The 21165-nt window shown below is 42.5% G+C and overlaps 1 protein-coding gene across 6 annotated transcripts in view; it reads left to right on the plus strand.

Annotated features, from left to right (window-relative positions):
* The window catches only part of Fam193a (family with sequence similarity 193 member A), a 124973-nt gene that overhangs the window by 86150 nt on the left and 17658 nt on the right, over positions 1-21165 (plus strand). For all 6 annotated transcript variants that reach the window (XM_085836622.1, XM_085836619.1, XM_085836620.1 and 3 more), the window contains 6 exons: positions 11422-11620; positions 12514-12804; positions 14628-14910; positions 15617-15800; positions 17500-17730; positions 19080-19950. In XM_085836622.1, the coding sequence (XP_085692748.1) occupies positions 11422-11620; positions 12514-12804; positions 14628-14910; positions 15617-15800; positions 17500-17730; positions 19080-19950 (2059 nt within the window). The remainder of the gene's footprint in view (positions 1-11421; positions 11621-12513; positions 12805-14627; positions 14911-15616; positions 15801-17499; positions 17731-19079; positions 19951-21165) is intronic.

Consider the following 21165-nt stretch of genomic DNA (forward strand, 5'->3'; position numbering starts at 1 on the left):
TGTGTGTGTGTGTCTGTCCGTCCAGAATTGGTTGTCAGTTATCGAATCCCTTGGAGCTGAAGTTTATAAATGTTTATGAGTCAGAATGTGGGTTCTAGGATTCAAACTCAGAACCTCTGGAAGAGCAGCCAATGCTCTTAACCACTGAGCCATGTCTCCAGCATAACTACCTTTTTAAAGATTTGTTTATTTTTATTTTTTGTTTAAGAATGTTTTGTCTGCACACACTTTTGTGTGTGCCTGTTGTCCATGGTGGTTAGAAGAGGGCATTGAATCCTTGAACTGGAGTTTGTAGATGGTTGTGAGCCTCTATGTGGGTGCTGAGGGCCGAAGCCAGGTGTTCTGTGCCATCTTGCCAGCCCCCAACTCTGGCCTTTTTAAGGAAGTTAGCGGTCTCCTATAAAAGGGTAAAATAAGAAAACCCTTTTTAATACCATTTTTGTATATGATACCCATTCCATTTGTCCTGTTAAACTTAGGCCATAGATAAATGCAAAAGATTCATGTGTAGGAAGGCAAATACAGAGGTCTAACCACACATGGTAAAGGAGATAGAAACTTGAAAATTTATAATTAAGCCGCATTTCAACAGCATTGTTTCTTGGTATCATAACTATACACTGATCCATTTTTTTTTTGTTGTTTTTTTTTTGTTTTGTTTTGTTTTTCGAGACAGGGTTTCTCTGTATAGCTCTGGCTGTCCTGGAACTCACTTTGTAGACCAGGCTGGCCTCGAACTCAGAAATCCGCCTGCCTCTGCCTCCCGAGTGCTGGGATTAAAGGCGTGCGCCACCACGCCCGGCTTGATCCATTTTTTTTTTTTTAATTTTTAATATTTTTATTTTCCTCAATTACATTTCCAATGCTATCCCAAAAGTCCCCCATAGCGCCCCCCACTTCCCTGCCCACCCATTCCCATTCTTTTGGCCCTGGCATTCCCCTATATTGGGGCATATAAAGTTTGCAAGTCCAATGCACCTCTCTTTCCATTGATGGCCGACTAGGTCATCTTTCGATACATATGCAGCTAGAGACAAGAGCTCCGGGGTTCTGGTTAGTACATCATGTTGTTCCAACAATAGGGTTGCAGATCCCTTTAGCTCCTTGGGTACTTTCTCTAGCTTCTCCATTGGAAGCCCTGTGATACATCCAATAGCTGACTGTGAACATCCACTCCTGTGTTTGCTAGGCCCCGGCATCGTCTCACAAGAGACAGCTATATTTGGGTCCTTTCAGCAAAATCTTGCTAGTGTATGCAATGGTGTCAGCGTTTAGAAGCTGAAAGGATCTTCACCTATCCTAAATCAGATAAGGGACTAATATCCAATATTGATCCATTTTTTTAAAAATTTGTTTTCTTTTTTGTGTGATCGTCTTGATTGCGTGCATATCTGTGAATCTCAAGTGTGCAATGGTGCCTGCAGAGGCTAGAAGAGGTAGTGTTGGATCCTCAGGAACTGGGATTGCAAGCAGCTGGGAGCTGCTGTGTTGGGGTGCTAGGACCCAAATCCAGGTTCTCTTTAAGAACAGCCAGTGCTCCTAACCACTGAGCTGTTTCTTCAGCCACACACTGATCCATTTAAAATACATCTATTGCAGGCCTTTTTATTGTTTAAAATAAAATGCTGTTAATAGGGCTGTGGCTATATCTCAGTGGTAGAGTTCTTTCTGGCATTCAGGATACTCTGATCCACAGTATGGAAGGGGAAGTACGTGCAGTTGATGAAATACTTCATGTATATCTGGTGTGAAAATACTGATTTCTTTAATCAAGCTTGTATTTTATCTTATGGTACCTTATGGAATTGGTTTATATCATTTGAGTTAAGCAGACTTACGTGATTGTAATGGCTATTACTGTTTAAATGCACAGTATGCTAACAGCCCCACAGAGTAATAGTAGAAGGGCCCTCTAGAAACAGGATGAGCTGTTTTGGAATGGCACAAGTTTGTCTTCAGTTCCCCTGGAGGTTTCTCAGGAAGTGTGGTGTTTCAGCATAACCAAGAATCAAAGGGTAGGTCCTATGCTAACCATTCACACTGAGGACTCTGGGCCAGCCCATGTCTTTGTCTTTTGCTGCTTTGTTTAGATTTTGCTGTGGTGAAGTCTTAATTGTTGCTTGTACTATTTAATGTCATGGTTGTTATTTTTGTTTTAAATTACACTCTGGCCATTGTGGCTAAATATTTCATGCATTAAATGTTTAGTGTAAATACTATAAAGATTTAATTTCCTTAACTTTAAGGAAATTTAGATTCTGTACCAATGATATATTTATTTGTTAAGGATAGATACGGACTATGTAAAAGTTTAAAGAAGCTACAAGAAAAATATTGCAGTGAACTATAAAAGGAAAATAAAATATAGGGCTTTTGTCTTATCTGCACAAGTTCCCAGGTCAATTGCCAGCACCACAAAAACAAATGAATGAAATAGCATTGTAGTATAGAGTGCTAGTCACTGAATTACACCTTTCAGGCCTGCTTGCTACTCTTGAATTTATAAGAGTGTTTATGGCCCAGAAGTGAATGTTTGCAGGGTATGGTGGCCCATACCTTTCATCCCTGCAGATGCAGGAGGACCTCTGTGAGCTGTAGGAGAGGCAGGATTACAAGAGAGACCCCATGTCAAAAAACTAAGAGGTGACTCTTCCCTATGAACTAGAGAAGACTGAGTATTCTGCGTTGAATAATCTGTAGAAGGAAGGAACTGTATCCATTTGCAGGCGTTCATTTCCTCACCTTTGCCTGCTCGAATCATCCATTTTTAATAGAAGGAATTGGAGACTCCAACTATGGTAGAAAATTCTTTTATTTCTCTTTGCAGTCCTCTGTTTTTGCTTCACATACTTGTATATTTCATTGTTAGGTTCATGTGTGCTCTTGTTTTATTTTTTATTTATTTATTTATTTTTTTTACTTGTTCTGATATTGTTTTGGTTTGTTGTACTTTTACATGTCTAGGCTTGTTTCTACTTTTTGACTATTGGAACAAATATTTCTGAACATGGATGGATGAACAAGTCTTTCTTTAAGACTCTGCTTTTGATTCTTGGTGAGACTATACTATAATAGTTGGGTCGTATTATACGTATACTTCCATACTCTTCTCCACCTAGACTGTGCCACTTTGCAGGCTTACCTATCTATTGTGCACAAGAATTCTTTCTCGGGCTGGTGAGATGGCTCAGTGGGTAAGAGCACCCGACTGCTCTTCCGAAGGTCCAGAGTTCAAATCCCAGCAACCACATGGTGGCTCACAACCATCCGCAACGAGATCTGGCGCCCTCTTCTGGAATGTCTGAAGACAGCTACAGTGTACTTTACATATAATAAATAAATAAATCTTTAAAAAAAAAAAAAAAGAATTCTTTCTCCACATCTTTACCAACACCTGTGTTGTAATCTTGGGCTTTTCCACCCACTCCCCAGTTCCCAAATAACAACTTGGAGGCCTATTTATGTACAGTGCCTTCTGGTCTTAAACAAGGGCTTATTCCCCAACTAGCGTGTAACTTATGCAACCTTTTTATTCTGTGTCTGCCACATACCTCAGTTTCATACATCCAACTTTCTCGGGGTTCAAGGGGAGTCTCCCACCTCTGACTATCTCCCAGAGTTCCAGTCTCTTTTATTCCCCAAGGAGTAATAGTATTTAAAAAGAAGGTGTGGCCTTGTTGAAATGAAGTGTGTCACTAGGGGTGGGTTTCAGGGCTTTAAAAGCAAGTGTCTCTCTGACTCTGACTTTGGATTAGGATTTAGCTCTCAGCAAATGCTCCAGTGCTATGTGTGTTGCCATATTACCTGCCTGATAATAGACTGCCAATAAATTCTAAGCAAGTCCCCACTTAAATACTTGACTTGGTCATGGTGTCTCTTCACAGCAGTGGAGCAGTAACTAAGACAATAATCAAAACAAAACTGTACACTTGTATAAAATGCATTGCAAAGCTCCAGTCATAAGTCTGTGGCACTGGCAATCAAAGCAGACAAGCAGGACAGGAGCACAGGAAGGAGGAAGGAGGGCAAGGGCATGTAACTCCACACAGCCTGCTCAGCCAGTGTTATGTCACCTCACAGCTATGAGATGGCCACTGTCAAAATAAAGAAAATAACAGGCTGTAGAGATAATCCCTTGTGTACTGTGAAGAAGCATCACCTGTCAATAAAACGCTGGTGGCCTATTACCAAAAGGCAGGAAATAGCAGACGGGAGTTCTGATAAAGAGACTGGAACTCTGGGAGATAGTCAGAGGTGGGAGATTCCCCTTGAACCCCACGGAAGTTGGATGTATGAAACTGAGGAGAGGTAACTAGCCATGTGGCAGACACAGAATAAACAGGTTATATAATTTACAAGCTAGTTACAAGCCCTTGTTTAAGACCAGAAGGCACTGTACATAAATAGGCCTCCAAGTTGTTATTTGGGAACTGGGGAGTGAGTAGAAAAGCCCAGGGTTACTACAGGCTTTGGGTGTCATTGTGGAAGCTGTAGTGCCACAGTGTATCCCATCGTATACCCTTTTGCCCATTCTTCTTTATTTGCAGTGTTCTCTGGGACTCCTCTCAGATATCCTGTTGCCCTGTGTCATGGAAATCCTGTAGCTTTGGATCTGTAGGACTAGCCCCTTCACTCACTTAGCAGTTGACAGATGGAGTAGATGCTGGGGTGGGCCATCTCAAAGCCCTGAAGCTGGGTCTGGGTGGTAGCTCAGCTAGTCGGCTCACCAGTTCTCCCTTACCCATACTAGCAGAGTGAGTTCTCCAGCACTGTCCTGATTAATATATCCAGTGCTGCAGCTGGCAAGGGACAGAGCCAGCTTTTCTACTCTCACGCCCTTGGGATGGACTTACCCGTGCCTATGCCATCAGGGCCAGCTCTATCATGCTGCCGAGGTGAGATGCAGGGACCAGTTCTCTAGGGGCTGATTCACCAGAAACCCCCCAACCAGGGTCAGTTCTGCTCTGCTCCCCTGGCAAGGTGCAAGGCTGGGGGCCATTCTGATTCAAACTATCACCGTTAAGGACTCTTTAATATTCTGTGTGAGTTTAAGATGTTTTTTTTCTGCTTTGAAAAAAAAAATCATTGCTATTGTGGCAGAAAACATGGAAATGTAATATGTTGGCAGTAGTCTTTGATAGTCACTTTTTGTTTGTTTTCTTGTTGTCCCACTTCTTTTGTTAATTCATAAATATTCTATTCTTTTTGTGTTATTTTCTGATTGTTTTTGGTACATAAAATTGTAATTTATTTTCTTTTTTTAATGTTAACCTATCTTGGTGTGGGGCTAAATTCACTTATTATAAGCTCTAACTATTTTTGGTTTTGCTTACATCTGAAATTTTTAAGGTTTTCCTATAAAATTGTATAATCTAAACAATTTCTTTCTTCCTTTCACCCACCTAAGTACCCTGGCACTGGTTACTAATACTATATTGAATAGAATTGGTAGAAATGTACCTCTCAACTCCCTGGGGCCTAATGCTGCATGCTAAGTAGCACTTCCACTTGAGTCTAGCCCTGGGCCTTCTCCACCTAAAGTTCTGTCAGTAACTGTTTCCATTAACATTTATGAGTTGGGTAATTTGAGTCTTGGATTTTTTTTTGGTTGGTTGGTTTGGGTTTGTTTGTTTGTTTGAGTCTATCTTAGTAAAAGTTTCTCAATTTTGTTGGTCTTTACAAAGAACAATCACTTACTCTGTTTCTCTTTGTGAGAACATTCTGGTTGCTTTTCCCAGAAGACCCGAGTTTGGTTCACAGTGCCCATGTTATGTAGCTCACAAATGCTTGAAACTCCAGACTAGAAAAGGCAGTGGCCTTTTCTTGCTTTTGATGGCAGGTGTGCATGTATACAAACTTAAAACGGTATTGGATCTCCTGGCACTCAAGTTAAAAACAGTTGCCCGATATTGGTGGTGGGAATCAGACACATACCTTTTGCCCAAAAGGAAAAGTGCTCACACCCACTGGGATATCTCGCTAGTCCATGATCTTTTGATTCAATTTATTTTCTATGTCATTTCTTATAATCCTAATTATTATTATGATTATTATTTGGACAAAAGTCTTTATTGCCTGGATATGTCACAAACTCAAAATCTTCCTTATGTCTTTCAAACATGCCTAGCTTTTTTGTTGTTAGTAATAAAAGCATGTGTTGCTGCTTAATGTAAACTACCTCCTTTACTCGTGCTTTCTGTGCATCGCATACCTTTTTTTCTTTCATTGTTTTTTTACTCTTTGAATCGTTTTTCTTTAACACTTATTCACTGGGTGGGTAAGGCAGTAGCATCGTGGCACACGTGTGGACGTCAGGAGAAATTAATGGAGCCCATCCTCTGCTTTTGCCATATGGGTCCCAGCAATCAAAAGTTAGCTTACACGGTTAATGAGCAACTACCTTTATCTGCTGAGCCATCGTGACAGACCTATCTCTTCACCTTCAGCTTACAGAGTATTTAAAGTAGAAGCCCTGGTTGGACCAATGGCTCAGGGATACGAGCATGTGCTGCTTTTCCAAAGGACCTAAATTCAGTTCACAGCACTTAACATGGGGTAGCTTACATCCTGCAACTTCAGCTTCAGAGGTAGCCTGGCTTCTGTGCTCCTATGCACACTCTTTCTCTCTCCCCAACACATAATCAAAAGACATAGAAGTAAATCTTTAGGAGTGGATATTTTAGATAAGTGTAGTTGAGTTTCTTATACCTTGTGCTTCTATTTTTATTGATATTTTCATATCACCCATCTTTTTTCTATTTTTATGAAACATAATATTGATAGGAATGATTTTTGAATATATTTAGATTATTATCAACTTGTAGTTGTTTTATATTCATCTTCAAAGGCCTCTGTTTAACTGTATTTTATACTTTTTCAATACATTATGATTTATCAATAATACTTATATTTTAACCCTCTTGGAGTTGCCCTGGGTTCACAGTGCACAATAACCAAATTCCCTTTGAGATCGAACTGTCAGGCCCTCTACACATGGCTCAAGTGGCTTCTAGAAAATGCCTTCTCCGTTCTGCACCTTTTCACATAGCATTTGGTACCTGAGATGACCTCCCAAACAGTCACCTTCACATGAGTTAGGAATATGAGAAACTATTTTATGTTGCATTTATTTATGATCTTTCTGTCTGTGGACCCAACCATCTGACCTATATACTTTTCTTTCTGCCTGAAGAGAGTCATTTAATTTCAGACAGGGCCAGTCTATCACAGGTGAGTTTCTTAGGCTTTTGAACTTTTTATTTCTCCTTTACTTTTTTTTTTTTTGTTTTTCAAGACAGGGTTTCTCTGGGTAGCCCTGACTATGCTGGAACTCACTGTAGACTTGGCTGGCCTTGATCTCAGAGATCTGGATGCCTCTGTCTGCGGGACTCCTGGGATTAAAGGTGTGCACCACCACTGCCCAGCTCTCCTTCACTTTTGAGGGATTGATTTGCTGAATGCACAGTTCTAAGTATGTGGGATTTTCTTGCAGTATCCTAAATATACTTAACTCTGATATTTCCATGTATGCATAGTTTCTGAGAGACCTGTTTTAATTGTTTTCTTTCCAGTTTAGATTAGGCGTTGTGGGGAGATGCAGTGTGGAGACTGGCACATGATAGGGGGTTTGTTATGACCTCTGTGTGTTTCATGTTAGGGGTAGTGCTTGTTTTCCCTCGTCTCAGAGTAGTGATGCCAGTACTAAGGTCTTATTGCCTCTTTACCATCGCTAGGAGGTATTAAAAAAACTCAGAAATGCCAAACTAAGAAATATTTGTGTTAACTTTGTCATTGGCTGGAATTCTGTTGGTCTGACTGTACGGTGGAAGTTTTTTCAGTTAATGGTTCTATATCTGTTGGTTTTGGCTTGCCACCTTCTCAGTCTTGGTATCTGAGCTAGTGTGGGTAGAGACGACTGGATCATCCACTCCAAAGGGATGCAGCTTTATGAAGGTGATTTTGTTTGGATTCTCATCAGAGTTTTTACTTCAAGAATTTTCTTTCTTACGAATTACTTTTTGCCATAAAGTGGAAAACAATTCAAAATTACTGTTAATTGAAGCTTTGTGAATTTGTGGGAAGGGTCTGACTATGTTGGTTAATCACTGATGCACTTACAAAACATAGCCCACAATGGTCCACTTAGCAGACAGCTGAGGTTTTTTTCAGAAGGGACACATTACGCTATTAAGGTTATCAGGTATCATGCACAAAATCATTGAAAAGCAATTTTTTTTGTCGTCTGTTCCCTCACTTTTGCCTTCTGTCTCTGCAACTGGGCCTCCTATTTGTGTAGGTGGGCTTCTGAAGAAGCATGTAAGTAAACTGTGTAAAAGCATGGCCGTTGGACCCCTTAGTCTTCGGAACTAAACTGGTTTCAGCAATCATTTATTGAGCACCAAGTATGTGTCAGGCCCTGTGCTGCATTTTAGGAATACCCAGGTCAGTTTATCCTGGTTACTGTTTTTAAAAGAGAAGGCAAAAACATCATCAGAATAAAGTACCAAATGTTATGGCAAGCCTGGTGGTGTGGCTCAGTGGTAAAACACTTGCCTGGTATGCACAAGGCTCTTGGTTCCGTCCCCTGAACCACAACAGAAGGGACACCTTGTCATGCCTCAGGTAACTTGTGGGTAGACATAGGGTAGGAAAGTAACTTGGGAGAACAGATCTGAATGGAGCACAAAAGTAGAGGGCACTGGAAAGAATGAACAAGGGTCTAGACATGAATGTGGTAAAGGTGAGGAACCAAAGGGGAAGCCAGACAGTGCACAGCTGTGTCCAAGGAGAATCTCAGGCAGCTCTTAAGTAGTTCAGATCCCCAGAGGTGCTTCTGCTCAGATCTCACCCCACATGCTGGACTAGCAAACAGACTGAGGTACACTGGCAGGTATTTCTGTCCCTTAACCAGAGGTTCCTAAATTACCTGTTCTTATCAGCAAATCTCAACAAAGTCCTTCTGAGCTTTTTATTACTTTGTGGAACCAAGTGTCTATCTATTAAAATGTAGTTTCATTATTTTCCTTGCTTTTTGCTCCCTTGGGCTCCCATGCCAAAACAGCTTTTTTAGACCATCCAAACCTGTTACCTCTGTCTAGAACACTTTTGGACCCCAAGCATTTGTTCTGCTTGTCTCCTGTCTCCCCTTCTGTCTCCCGGAGCCCTCCAGGGTAGAGGGTGTTGTGTGTTTTGCCAGTGGACTGGGTGGAGTCGCTGTCCAGCTCTTTGAATGTTAGAATGGGCCTAGCTGGTGGGATTTGGCATAGTCTTAGTACTAGGAATCCATCTTTGCCCTTGCCAAATGCTTCTTGCAGGCCAGGCAGTGTATTCACTTACCAAAACTTCTGGGGTAGCTATTTCCAGATTTCAGATGAGAAAACTAAAGCACAAAAGATTGAGTGATATGCCTGAGGTCACACAGCTACTTTAAAAGGGAGGCTGGGATTTATTTCTAGTTTCTGTTTAGCTCTCATGGACTATGCTCTCCCAGTGGAGCCAGGGATGACTTCTAGGTTCACACACAGCTCTCTCCTTTTCTCACCCCCCCCGCCCCCCATTATATCATCTGTTCTCAGCACCTAACCAGCAGTGCATCCTTGTCTTGCTGATCATCACTGTGCTGTCACAGCCCACCTTTCTCTTAAACTGACCGGACTGTCTTCTCCTGACTACGCCCTTAATGGCTTCCTTGCCTCTTCAGGATAATAACCACACAGTTGCCTCTGGTGTAGCCTCTACTGTTTACATCTAATGGGTCATCCCCCATCTCTTCTCTGTCCTCCTCCTTCCTCCATCTGACCATCCCTTGGTGCAATTGGAAATTCCCTTGAAGTCCTCATACTTGAATCTACAGAATCCACAGATAATTTATGCATCACAAAGAGTGGGATCACCAGGCATTCTTCTAATGCCAGGTCTATAGCTCACCCAGGGCATACTACACTCATTTCAGTAACACTTGATTCTACACAACATTGTCCAGAGCTGGGGTACAGGGCCAAGATTTTTATTTTGGGGGGTTTTTTGTTTGTTTTGTTTTTGTTTTTGTTTTTCAAGACAGGGTTTCTGTATATAGTCTTGGCTATTCTGAAACTCACTCTGTAGACCAGGCTGGCCTCGAACTCAGAGATCTGCCTACCTCTGCTTCACAAGTTCTGGGATGAAAAGCACGTTACCACCATGACCAGCCAGGTCATGATCTTAATGCCCCGTTTTCTTAAGAAGTGACTTTGATTTAGGAGAAGTCAGACATCAGAGTACCAGGCTACAAGTCAATCCTGCATTCTGCTATGGCAGGTGAAGGAAGACGCTAGCCCCCAAGGTGTTAAGTGGGGGGGCTCACCTTGTTACTGGGTTGGATCCAGAGCAACACAGTGTCAGCTTTTCTGGGACAGTATTGTCTTGGCTGAGGCTTGGGAATAGGTGTACAAGAAGAGGTTCCAGAGCTTAGACACAGGTGAGCAAGTGAGAAAGGAAAAGAGGGTGGAAAGGTGGAAACCAGAAAGAAGATCTGTATGCCTAAGCTTGCTGAGCAGGAAGAGGTGGTCGTTATTTCCCTAGGATGTCATGGGGCATGGGAAGACTTCGATTTTTAACTGAAAAGTAGCAGAAAGCTTTCTCAGCATTCTAAGTAAAGATCAGATCACTTGGGCTGCTGCTGTGAGGAAAGAACTGGTTGGTATGAGGGCCAAATCTCAATATAGAGGCCAGCATGGCAGTGCAGCTGTGTGGATGACACAGCCCTTCCAGGACTTCATTAGGTTTCAAGCAGGGAGGGATCTAGGGAACCCAGGTGAGTGCAGGGAGCTGCCAGCAACTTGGCACTCAGTAAATGTGCATTGCTGACTGGCCCACTGATTGTATCCCACTCCCTTTCCCTGGCCTCTCAGGACCTTTCTCAGGGCCCAGGCCAGTTTGCTGATGAGATTGGAATGACTTACTCCCTGGAAACAGGAGCAACTCAGCACCCCAGTTTCAGAGCACAACCAAAATCTTCCTAGCTCTTCAGATCTATGTTGTTCTTTGCACAGATCTTAAGAGTTGAGGGTTAAAGGCCTTACTCTCATTGTTATCAGTACTTCTAACTGATTTGACAGTGTTGATCAGTACAGTCTCCAAGGAAACCAAGCCACAGAACAGCTCTTGCATGTATGAACTACATTAAAGAGTGACTAGACAGGAATGTTAGAATTGGCTGAGTTGTCTGTAGGCATCAGGAACTTTTGGTTAAAGGTTGACCTACATGTGTAGCCTTCTTAAGTAAACCTCCACTCCAGCATTTGTGAGATGTGCTCCCCATGGCCATCAGCTTGTGGGAAGCATACCCCTCAAGGTTTCATCACAGTTTGTCTGTCTGTAGTTGAACTACACAGGTATACAGAATATTAATTTTGATATGTGATTAGAACTTTTTTTTTGTAGGCTTTACCGCCAGCACCTGTTCAGAGTCACACAAATAAGCCTCAGGCATTCAATGCATCTCTTCAAGACCATATTTACCCGAGCTGTTTTGGGAACACTCCAGACTGGAATAGTTCTAAATTTATAAGTCTTTGGGAATCAGAAATGATGAATGATAAGAACTGGAACCCTGGCACTTTCTTGCCAGATACAATTTCTGGTAAGGAATTCATTAAAACTTTCTTAAGGTTTTAAATATCCTGAACCAAGTAAGATGGTCATCCTTACATTACCCAGTGGGAGGCCCTGGGGCCTGGCATCCTACCCACCCTTCCACATCTGTTCTGATGGGTCTGCTGCATTGATTAACAGAGCTAACACTGTCTCCATGCTATCTGCCAGCACAGTGAGCCACATGGTACTGCCCAGCCACAGAGGATCTAGTCTCCAGGGTCTGTGTCTGGCCTGTAGTTCTCAAATAATGGTGACTACCAAACCTCAGCTCAGTGCTTGGAGGCAGAGAGATATTCACACATCCACCTGAATGCTGTGACTCAGGTTCCTATTTGCTGATTTCTATATTGACCCTAAAGGGTTCTCTCCCCTCTAACAAGCACCTTCTCCCCAGTTGCCTCAGTTGTCGAGGTTCAGCTGTTACTTCAATCTTAGATCCAGAGGCATCTGGGAAGAGCTGTTACCCACACCTCACTGTCTTTAAATGGCCAGAGCCCTTGATCAGTCACTGCAGCCCAACCTTGAATATGCTCAGAACAAAGCTAGTCCTGATATTCCTGATCTATGCTTGAAGGGATTTCTAGCTGTGTGACCTTAGACAAGTTGCTTAGCCTTTCTGAGCCTCAGTTTCTTCATCTTTAGGATGGGAATAGTATTTCCAACTTCAAGAATGGGTTTCAAGGCATTCAGTGATACTGAAAAGCACCTAGCACAGGAATTGGCACATAATAGGTGCTCAATAAACCTTCTATAGAATAAAAGCATCATCCCACAGGAGTTCTGGTTTTAGTAGCAGCCCCAGTGTTAGCATGTTCTTTAGTGGGTATTGCTAAGTGCTGTTTCTCTTAGAAGCTTTAATTTTCCCATTCTTCTCCAAAGGAAATGATATATTGGGGCCAGTGCTCTCAGAAACAAGACCTGAAGCCCTTCCACCTCCACCCAGCAATGAGGCTCCTGCAGTTTCAGATATCAAAGAAAAGAAAAATGCTGCAAAAAAGAAGTGTTTGTATAACTTCCAAGATGCTTTTATGGAAGCAAATGAAGTTGCCATGGCAAATACAGTTGCCATGGCCACCTCCTCGGCCACATCCTCTGTGTCATGCACAGCCACCACAGTGCAGTCTAGCAGCAGTCAGTTCAAGGTATCGTCCAGAAGACCGCCTTCCATAGGTAAGAACCCTGAGCCTTACAGCTCTCACGTGTAACACCACCCATGTTGCTACTCTTCAGCCTTTTTAGAGATGGAAATGGAACAAACCCCTCAAAGGTGCTTGGACTCAGGAGCACACCCTGTGGATTCTAGTTGGAATTTCAGTTGCCATCAAAATAAATACCCTTGGTTAGAGTTGCTGAGCTCTGTCTATGTCTTGTGTCCAAACCTGTCTTCTGTGCTAGGCACAGATCATTGCTTTCTGGGCATAGCTACTGCTAAGCAAAAGAGAATCTGTGCAAGTCAATAAGACTAGCCTGCTAACTCTTAACACTAATTACTTATTGATAATTAGAAGGGACCTCAAAGCAAGGAAATGTTTATAGAGACTTGGGACAAATGCCTCAGGACATGGAAGCCAGTTGGTACCTCATCAACCAAAGTTGAGGCAATTTGAACATCAGAAAGAATCATGATTGTTCTCCTTTCTGGGAGGAATCCCTGAAAATGTTCAGAGGCTCCTACCATTGACAAACTCCTCTTTACAGAAGCATAGATTGAGTAGAGAAACAGTTACTGTGCTTCAATCAGCAGTCTATTGGCTGATATAAGTCAGCCTAATCAGGGACTATTTTTGTTACTTTTCCTCTTGTTGTGACAAAATACCCTGAAAAAGCAACCTAAGAAAGAAGAGGTTCTATCCATTCTGCCAGGGAAATGAGTGGAGCAGCTGGTCCCATTGCATCCATAAACAGGAAGCAAAGAGCTAGTGGTGAGTGCATGCAGAAGCTCAGTTCAGTGTCTTCAGAGGATACAGTCCAGGCTCACCATCCAGAAAGCTGTTCCCTCACAGTAAATAAAATAATCAGAATAATTCTCTATAGGCACGCCCACAGGCCCACCTCCTACATGATTTCATCAAAGGGATGTTTCTTTTGTTTGGGGGGAATGGTAGATGAGATAGGGTCTCTCTATGTTAAGTCTAGGCTGGCCTCAAACCATAGCAATCCTCTTGCTTCTAAGGCTTGTACTGTAGTACTAAATAGATATACCCCCCATCTGTGCATGTGCGAGAGGCGGAGCGGGAGGGGGGGGAGAACGAGAACACATGCACCCACTAGAGTGCATCAGCCAGATCTTCACACTTGCTTCACAAACATGCTATCATTGAGCTACATCGCCAGTCCTTCAGGGGATGTTAAGAACACTGGATATCAGTTTGGCAAACAACATTTCCATGGAGGCTGATCCATTATGGGGTAACTATGTGAACCCCTCAGGAAGAAGCTTGGAGCCATAATCCTGACAGATTTCAAATGGAACAAAGGGCATAAATCTTCATCTAGCTTAACTTTATGATATTCCAGTCTGAAATGGTTCGCCCAGCTGTGGTAATGACCACACTGTGGGCAGCTGGCCTCTGTAGAATTATCTGCCTTGAGAAAGGAAAAGCAGAGCAGCAGCTGGATTAGTTGAGAAGCTGTGATGAACTTGGTAAAGTTAGGATCTTAGATTCAGATTACATTTGGGATTAGAACTCCAGGCCTGTGAACACTGGTGTGCACAGTGGAAAAGCACAGGTTTTCTATAAAACTCTCCAGTCTCAAGAGCTCAAGCTAGAGCACAGCTTACTCTAGATGGCAGGACCAGATCTAGTGTGTGTAGAAAACAAAGTAAATGTGACCAGTCATATGGGTGGCCTTCAAAGTTTCTCCAGGTCTGAACACCCCCCAACACCTCCCCCCAAATAAAAGAAAGTGAGGGAAAAAGTAATTAAAAGCAACAAAAATGTTTGTTTTCTTCAGCCAATAGCAGTCTCTCTTTCTTGTATCTCTACATGTAGGTGATGTTTTTCATGGCCTCAACAAAGAGGATCACAGACATTCAGCACCTGCTGCTCCAAGGAACAGCCCCACAGGCCTAGCCCCCCTCCCAGCCTTGTCTCCTTCTGCACTCTCTCCAGCTTCTACACCTCACCTTCCAAACCTTGCTGCCCCATCATTTCCCAAAACTGCAACCACAGCCCCTGGGTTCGTGGATACACGCAAGAGCTTCTGTCCTACCCCTGTGGCACCCCCGCCCTCCACAACAGATGGCTCCATAAGTGCCCCTCCCAGTGTCTGCAGGTGAGCCACAGAACCCAGGTCCCTGAGCGGAGGGTTGGGAGCCATGCTGCACTAACATAGCTACAGACTGTGCTCTGGGTCCAGGCAGGTAACAAGTCCAGTGCAGAAGAAAGAGACCTCACCAACAGAGGCCAAGGCCGTGGAGTTGGAGAGGCTCCAGTCTCACTCTCAGCCTCTAGTTCTTCAGAGGAAAGAACAATGGCCCGACTGCCAAGACCAGGGTCAGGGATGCTGACTATCTCCACTGGTGGCATTAAGGGTGTGCTGTGCCTTGCTTGTATTTTTTTTTTTTAAGTTGTATCTGCTATACATTGGGTAGAATCTGCAGAAATTTTCCAAGATGTACATACTAAAACTAATACCACACACAGTGATTTTTATAAAAGATAATTTCTGTCACCTTTGAACTTGCCTGTTAGAAACATGTCCTTTGTAATCCCCATTATGGAACCAGTGGTCTCAAGGAAGTCAGAAGAGTCCTGTGTCCATCCATTGGCACTGTAGGTGTGCTATGACTACTGAACACATGTCTGCCAGAGCCCAGTCATTGTATTCTTGACTGATGGCACATGATTCTCTGACTCCAGAGCCATGAGCTCTTTTTGCTGCCTTGGTCTGAAAAATGAGCAGAACAGAGGGTGGATATGAGGAATAATTAGTGCCTCCAGTGTAGCTTCTTGCTAATGAGCTGTATGTGGTTTTGCAGTGACCCTGACTGTGAAGGGCACCGCTGCGAGAATGGGGTCTATGACCCGCAGCAGGATGATGGGGATGAGAGTGCAGATGAGGACAGCTGCTCTGAGCACAGCTCCAGCACCTCAACTTCCACCAACCAGAAGGAGGGCAAGTACTGTGACTGCTGCTACTGTGAGTTCTTTGGACATGGCGGGGTAAGTGCATGATATCAGGGTGTTATGACCTGACAGTTGTGTGACTTGGTAAGTCTTTGGCAAGAATTGTGTGTTAGATATATTTTTTGTTATTTTGAATTATATGTAGGTGTGAGTATCTGTATTGTGGGTATGTGTGATGTCCTGGAACTGGAGATACAGATGATTGTGAGCTGGGTGCTAGAAATTGAACTTGGGTCCTCTCGAAGAGTAGAATGTGCTCTTAACCACTGAGCTATCTCCTTAATGGGTTGTTTTTGTTGCTGTTGCTTTGTTTTTTAATCATTTATTTTTATTTTATGTGCGTTGGTGTTTTACCTTCTATGTATATCTGTATGAGGGTGTCAGATCTTGGAGTTACAAATAATTGTGAGCTGCCATAGAAGTGCTGGGAATTGAGCCTAGGTCCTCTCAAGAACAGTCAGTGTTATTAACAGCTGATCCATCTCTCCAGCCCGCTAGTGGGTTGTTAGAATTGGACCAGTACTTCCTGGGAATAAAGGGTGCAGAGGAAGTTATAAGGAGAGTGAGAGGATAATGGGGTGACTATGAATAAACTGTTTAAATGTATGAGCTTTATAGGTGCTTCCATGGATACTTAAAGAGACAGGATTTCATCACTACAGCTTTTCTATTATCACTGTATTTTTGTTGTTGACGGTGGTTTATTTCTGCTTTTTGAGATATTTTCTTCATATTTTAGGCTGACCTTGAACTAGTTACGTGGCCAGGCTGGTCTTATGCTTTGTGCTCCTCGGTGCTGAGATTACAGAACTGAGCCACCTACCTGTTGCTGCTGCAACTTTGTATTTGTTTATGAGATTTGTAAATAGTCAATGAAGTAGGGTTATAACCTAAATCTCACCATAGTTTATCTAATGCAGTTTGTGTGAATAGTGTGACCCCTCTTGTTGGATGAGTACAAAAGATACAGTTACACTACATGCTTCAGCAACTCTCCAGAGCAGGAACTGTACTCATGCAACCTGTCCATGGTCCCTAGCAGGGGTAAATAAGAAGTGAAGGCATATGGGTGTTTTGTTTCATTTGCTTTGTTCTGTCTCCATTTCCTTAAATATGTGTGTGATTTTTAATAGTAAGGGATGTGGCAGTAGGAATGAGAACCAGGTGTTCTTCCTTTTGTTCCCCTTTTAACACTGAAAAGGAAAATAAAGATTGCTGAAGAGAATAAGATTTATCAACATCAAAAAATAATCAGCGTTAGGGATTTAACTCAGTTATAGAATATTTGCCTGGCCAATGTAAAATCCTTGGTTTGGTCCCCAGCTCTGGTGGTAGGGAAGATAAACTCACTGTACTAAATAAAAATATACATATAAATATGTATACTGCTTTTCAGCTTTAAAAATCCATTTGTATATGTTTTGCTAGATTTTCACAAATGTATACCAATTGGAAGATAGTTAATAAATTTCATCTTTTAGGTTATATAGTAATAATTAGGCTTTGCTTTTTTATCCTGTCACTCAAGTTATTTTCTTAATTTTTCTTTCACAATGATTATATGTAAGCATATATTATTATAATCAACCTGAAGGCATATATTAAGTTTTAAGCATATACTAAATATTTAAGTAAATTTTTTTGAAAAATGGGTATTTTTAGAGATATATTCTGAAATTTGTTATATTCAAAGTTGTTAAACTTTAGGCCTAATTTATTTATATTTTTACCTTAGCCTCCAGCTGCACCAACAAGTAGAAATTATGCAGAAATGAGGGAAAAACTTCGTTTACGCCTGACTAAGAGGAAGGAAGAACAACCCAAGAAAATGGAGCAGATCTCAGAACGGGAGGGTGTGGTTGACCATCGGAGAGTGGAGGATTTGTTACAGTTTATAAACAGCTCTGAGGCCAAGCCAGTTAGTAGTAGTCGGGCAGCCAAACGAGCAAGGCACAAGCAGAGGAAGGTAAGTGACAGCCCTCCCTACCAGGGCACACAGATACGAAGCTAGGGCTGCTTGACATGCCTGCCCTGGTACTCTAGGAACCTGTCTGTTGCAGAAGGCCTGAACTAGCACCTGTACCACTTTGTCTTCTCCCAAAGTATTGAGTTTGTAATAGGCTTTCATGCAGCCTGCTCTGCCTGGCCAGTGGGACAGCAGCACTTACTTTTGTAGGAACCTTTCTTCCAAAGAGACAGAAGGAAGAGATTTTGTGATGCAGAGTAGATGGGACTCTGAGGTCTAGAAGCTGATAGATGGCCTTTAGTAGAAGATAGAGCTCTAGCCCATGGTGCCTGCAAGCCTCTTCCCAAGACAGACTTCCCACATTCTTGTTCTGACCCACAGGCCCATCTACTTGAAGGACAGCTCTTAGCATCAACATTATAAAGGGTAAGGTTAGGCAGCTTCCTTGGTGTAAACTTCTGAGAGCAATTTTCACTCCCCAGAAACTTGACAGGGCTTTTCATAGCACGTCATGAAAAGTAGACATCTATTTGCTTGGGTTTGGGGCCCTGGAAGGATCTGCTCTGTGGTCTAGAATCATTCGTACAATGACATTGATGAAACTTCTTTCCATCAGGTTGGAAAGCAGAAATGCATCGGGGCTACTTTGCTACGTGAAACTGAATATTTCTGAAAGCTCTTGTGTAGTTCAACATGTATTGCGACTTTTATCTGATAGTGTGGGAAGGGACTTTCAAATTTTTGGACACATTTTGTTTGTGTCTTACTTATGCAGGTCCTTATTTCAGGTTCAGCCCTCACCTGGACAGCTAAGTCTGTCAGGAGCTCATGCAATCAGAAAGCTGATTCCTTGCCATCTATATAGAGAAATGGTCAGACGGTCTATGGGTGCTGCACGCACAGCACAACTGCTGGTCTGACTACTCCTGGTACCTACTTCTTGGTCAGAGGCTAGCCACCTTGTTCCCAGTAAAGTAAGCATATGCTTGGTAGGTAGATGAGATTTAACAGTTCTTTTGGGTGAAATAATTACAGGTAGATATGTTGAAGTTTTTGTTACTGCCTCTTTCAAAGTTTATTTTTCAATATATGATTGATATCTCAAGTTTTTAGAGTAATTTTTTAAATTACATTTATATATGTGTGGAGGGGAGGCCATCATAATTTGTGTGTAAGTCATAGGTCAGTGTTTATGGGATGATTCTTCACCATGTGGTTCTTGGGGAATCAAATTCAACTCACCAGGCTTGATGGCAAATGCCTTTACCTGCTGGGCCATCTTAGCAGCTCTGTCAAGTTTTGGAGTTCTTACCATGGTCTAAAGCCATCTTCTCTTTTGTTATTGGCAGCTGGAAGAGAAGGCACGCCTAGAAGCTGAGGCCAGGGCACGGGAGCATCTGCATCATCAGGAGGAGCAAAAGCAGCGGGAAGAAGAGGAGGACGAAGAAGAGGAGGACGAGGAACAGCATTTCAAGGAGGAATTTCAGCGGCTTCAGGAGCTTCAGAAGTTAAGAGCTGCAAAAAAGAAGAAAAAGGATCGGCCAAGTAAAGACTGTTCCAAGTTGGACATGCTTGCTAGAAATTTCCAGGCAGCAACAGAGTCTATCTCTAACTCTGAAAACATCCACAATGGCTCATTTGAACAAACCGAAGAACCAGAAACCTCATCTCACTCCCCTTCCAGACACATGAACCACTCAGAGCCCAGGCCAGGGCCTGGAGCCAATGGGGATGCTACAGACCCTGTGGACCCCAGAGACTCCAAGCTTCTGCTACCTAAGGAAGTCAATGGGAAGCAGCACGAGCCTCTTGCATTTCTCTTGGACATGATGCATCATCACAAGGAGGGAAATAGCAAGCAAAAGTTAAAGCAAACCAGCAAGACCAGCAATGAGCCAGCCAGGAAGCCCACAGAGCCTCCCAAAACCACAGAGGTACAGCTCAAACCCCGGGCCCAGCCAGAGTTGAAACCTAAAGTAGTTGACCTTGCTCTTCTCACAGAGCAGAAGAGGGAGGAGAGGAAAACCAACAGCAACAACAACAACAAAAAGCAGCTGAGCCACATCAAAGAGGAGAAGCTGAGCACTGTCACTCCTGAGCCACCCTCCCCCAGCCAGCTCCTGCAGAATGGCAGGCTGATTCTGGCCAGTTCTCCTCAGCCCAAGGGCAAGAATAAGAAAAATAAAAAGAAGAAAGGAGACAGAACCAGCAGTTCACTTGGTAAATAAAGATCACAAGGGAACTGTTCCCAGCCTTAGCTGGTGTGGTCTGTGTGTGTGAGTTCTCGACAGGCCCCTGCAGGCGGGATGTTGCTCATCTGTGACTTTTCCAATAATAATACTTGTAGCTGCTATATTACGATTTTGAAATAATTTTAGGCATATAAAGTGCACTTTTTAAAAAAAAATTTGATTTGTGGTTAGTTGAAAACATAGGTACAGAACTGGAGAGGCTAAGGAAAGTGGCTGCTGTAACATCCCTCCTATCCTGGGTCATCTTTGGGTGAGGTTATGTTCACCTGTTTCTAATACCATTGTGTTGATTGTTCCTATCTTATAATCAGTAAGTTTCCATGTCTGTGTCACAGTGAGTTTCCATGATATCCAGTGCATGACTTGTGTTCTCAGACATCCTTGATTAGTAAGAACTTGTTCCGATAGTGACTTACACAGGTCTAGAACATTCTTGAAGTAGTTGCAGAGGATTTTGTCTTATACTCCAGAGAAGTATGAACTTCCTGCTTTGTACATAAAGGTGGCATGCTGCTTACTGGCTTACTCCTCATGGCTTACTGAACTTGCTTTCTTACAGTCTCCAAGACCACATCCCAAAGGTAGCACCACCATGCAGTGAACTTGACCCTCCCACAACAATAAGCAATTAAGAAAATGCACTACAGGCTTACCCATAGGCCAGTCAGATGAGATCATTTTCTCCTCAGTGAGATTCCCTATTCCAAAAGTGACTCTAGCCTATATCAAGCTGATATAAAAATATCCAACACAGACCTTTTTCTTGTTTTGTCTGTTTGTTTGTTTGTTTGTTTTTGTCCTTAACTAGAATTTTGTTGTTTGGTTTTTAAGAGATTTTTATAAATTAGGAATACGAGTTTTTCACCTCTGTTTGGTGCTGCCAAAATTTTCTCCTGGTTCCTAAGTTTCCTATGAACTTGGTTTACTGGGTTTTTCAGCCATTTGGAAGTTTTCTTGTTTACTTTTATGTAGTCATTTTACCAATCTTACATTGTAAGTCTTACATTGTAAACTGCCTTTAGAGTTTGATAATTGTTAGTCTTATTCTGACACCAGGGTTAGGGAGGAATACAAAATTTCTCTCTAGTGTTTGTGTAGTTTCTTCTTCCTCCCCTCATGTAGATCTTAAACATGTTTGAGGGTTTTTTTGGGGTATGAGATGAAGTGTGGGTTTATTTTTCTC

This window comes from Mus caroli, unplaced genomic scaffold, assembly GCF_978045245.1.
Source record: "Mus caroli unplaced genomic scaffold, Mus_caroli_1 scaffold_4, whole genome shotgun sequence".
Taxonomy (NCBI): domain Eukaryota; kingdom Metazoa; phylum Chordata; class Mammalia; order Rodentia; family Muridae; genus Mus; species Mus caroli.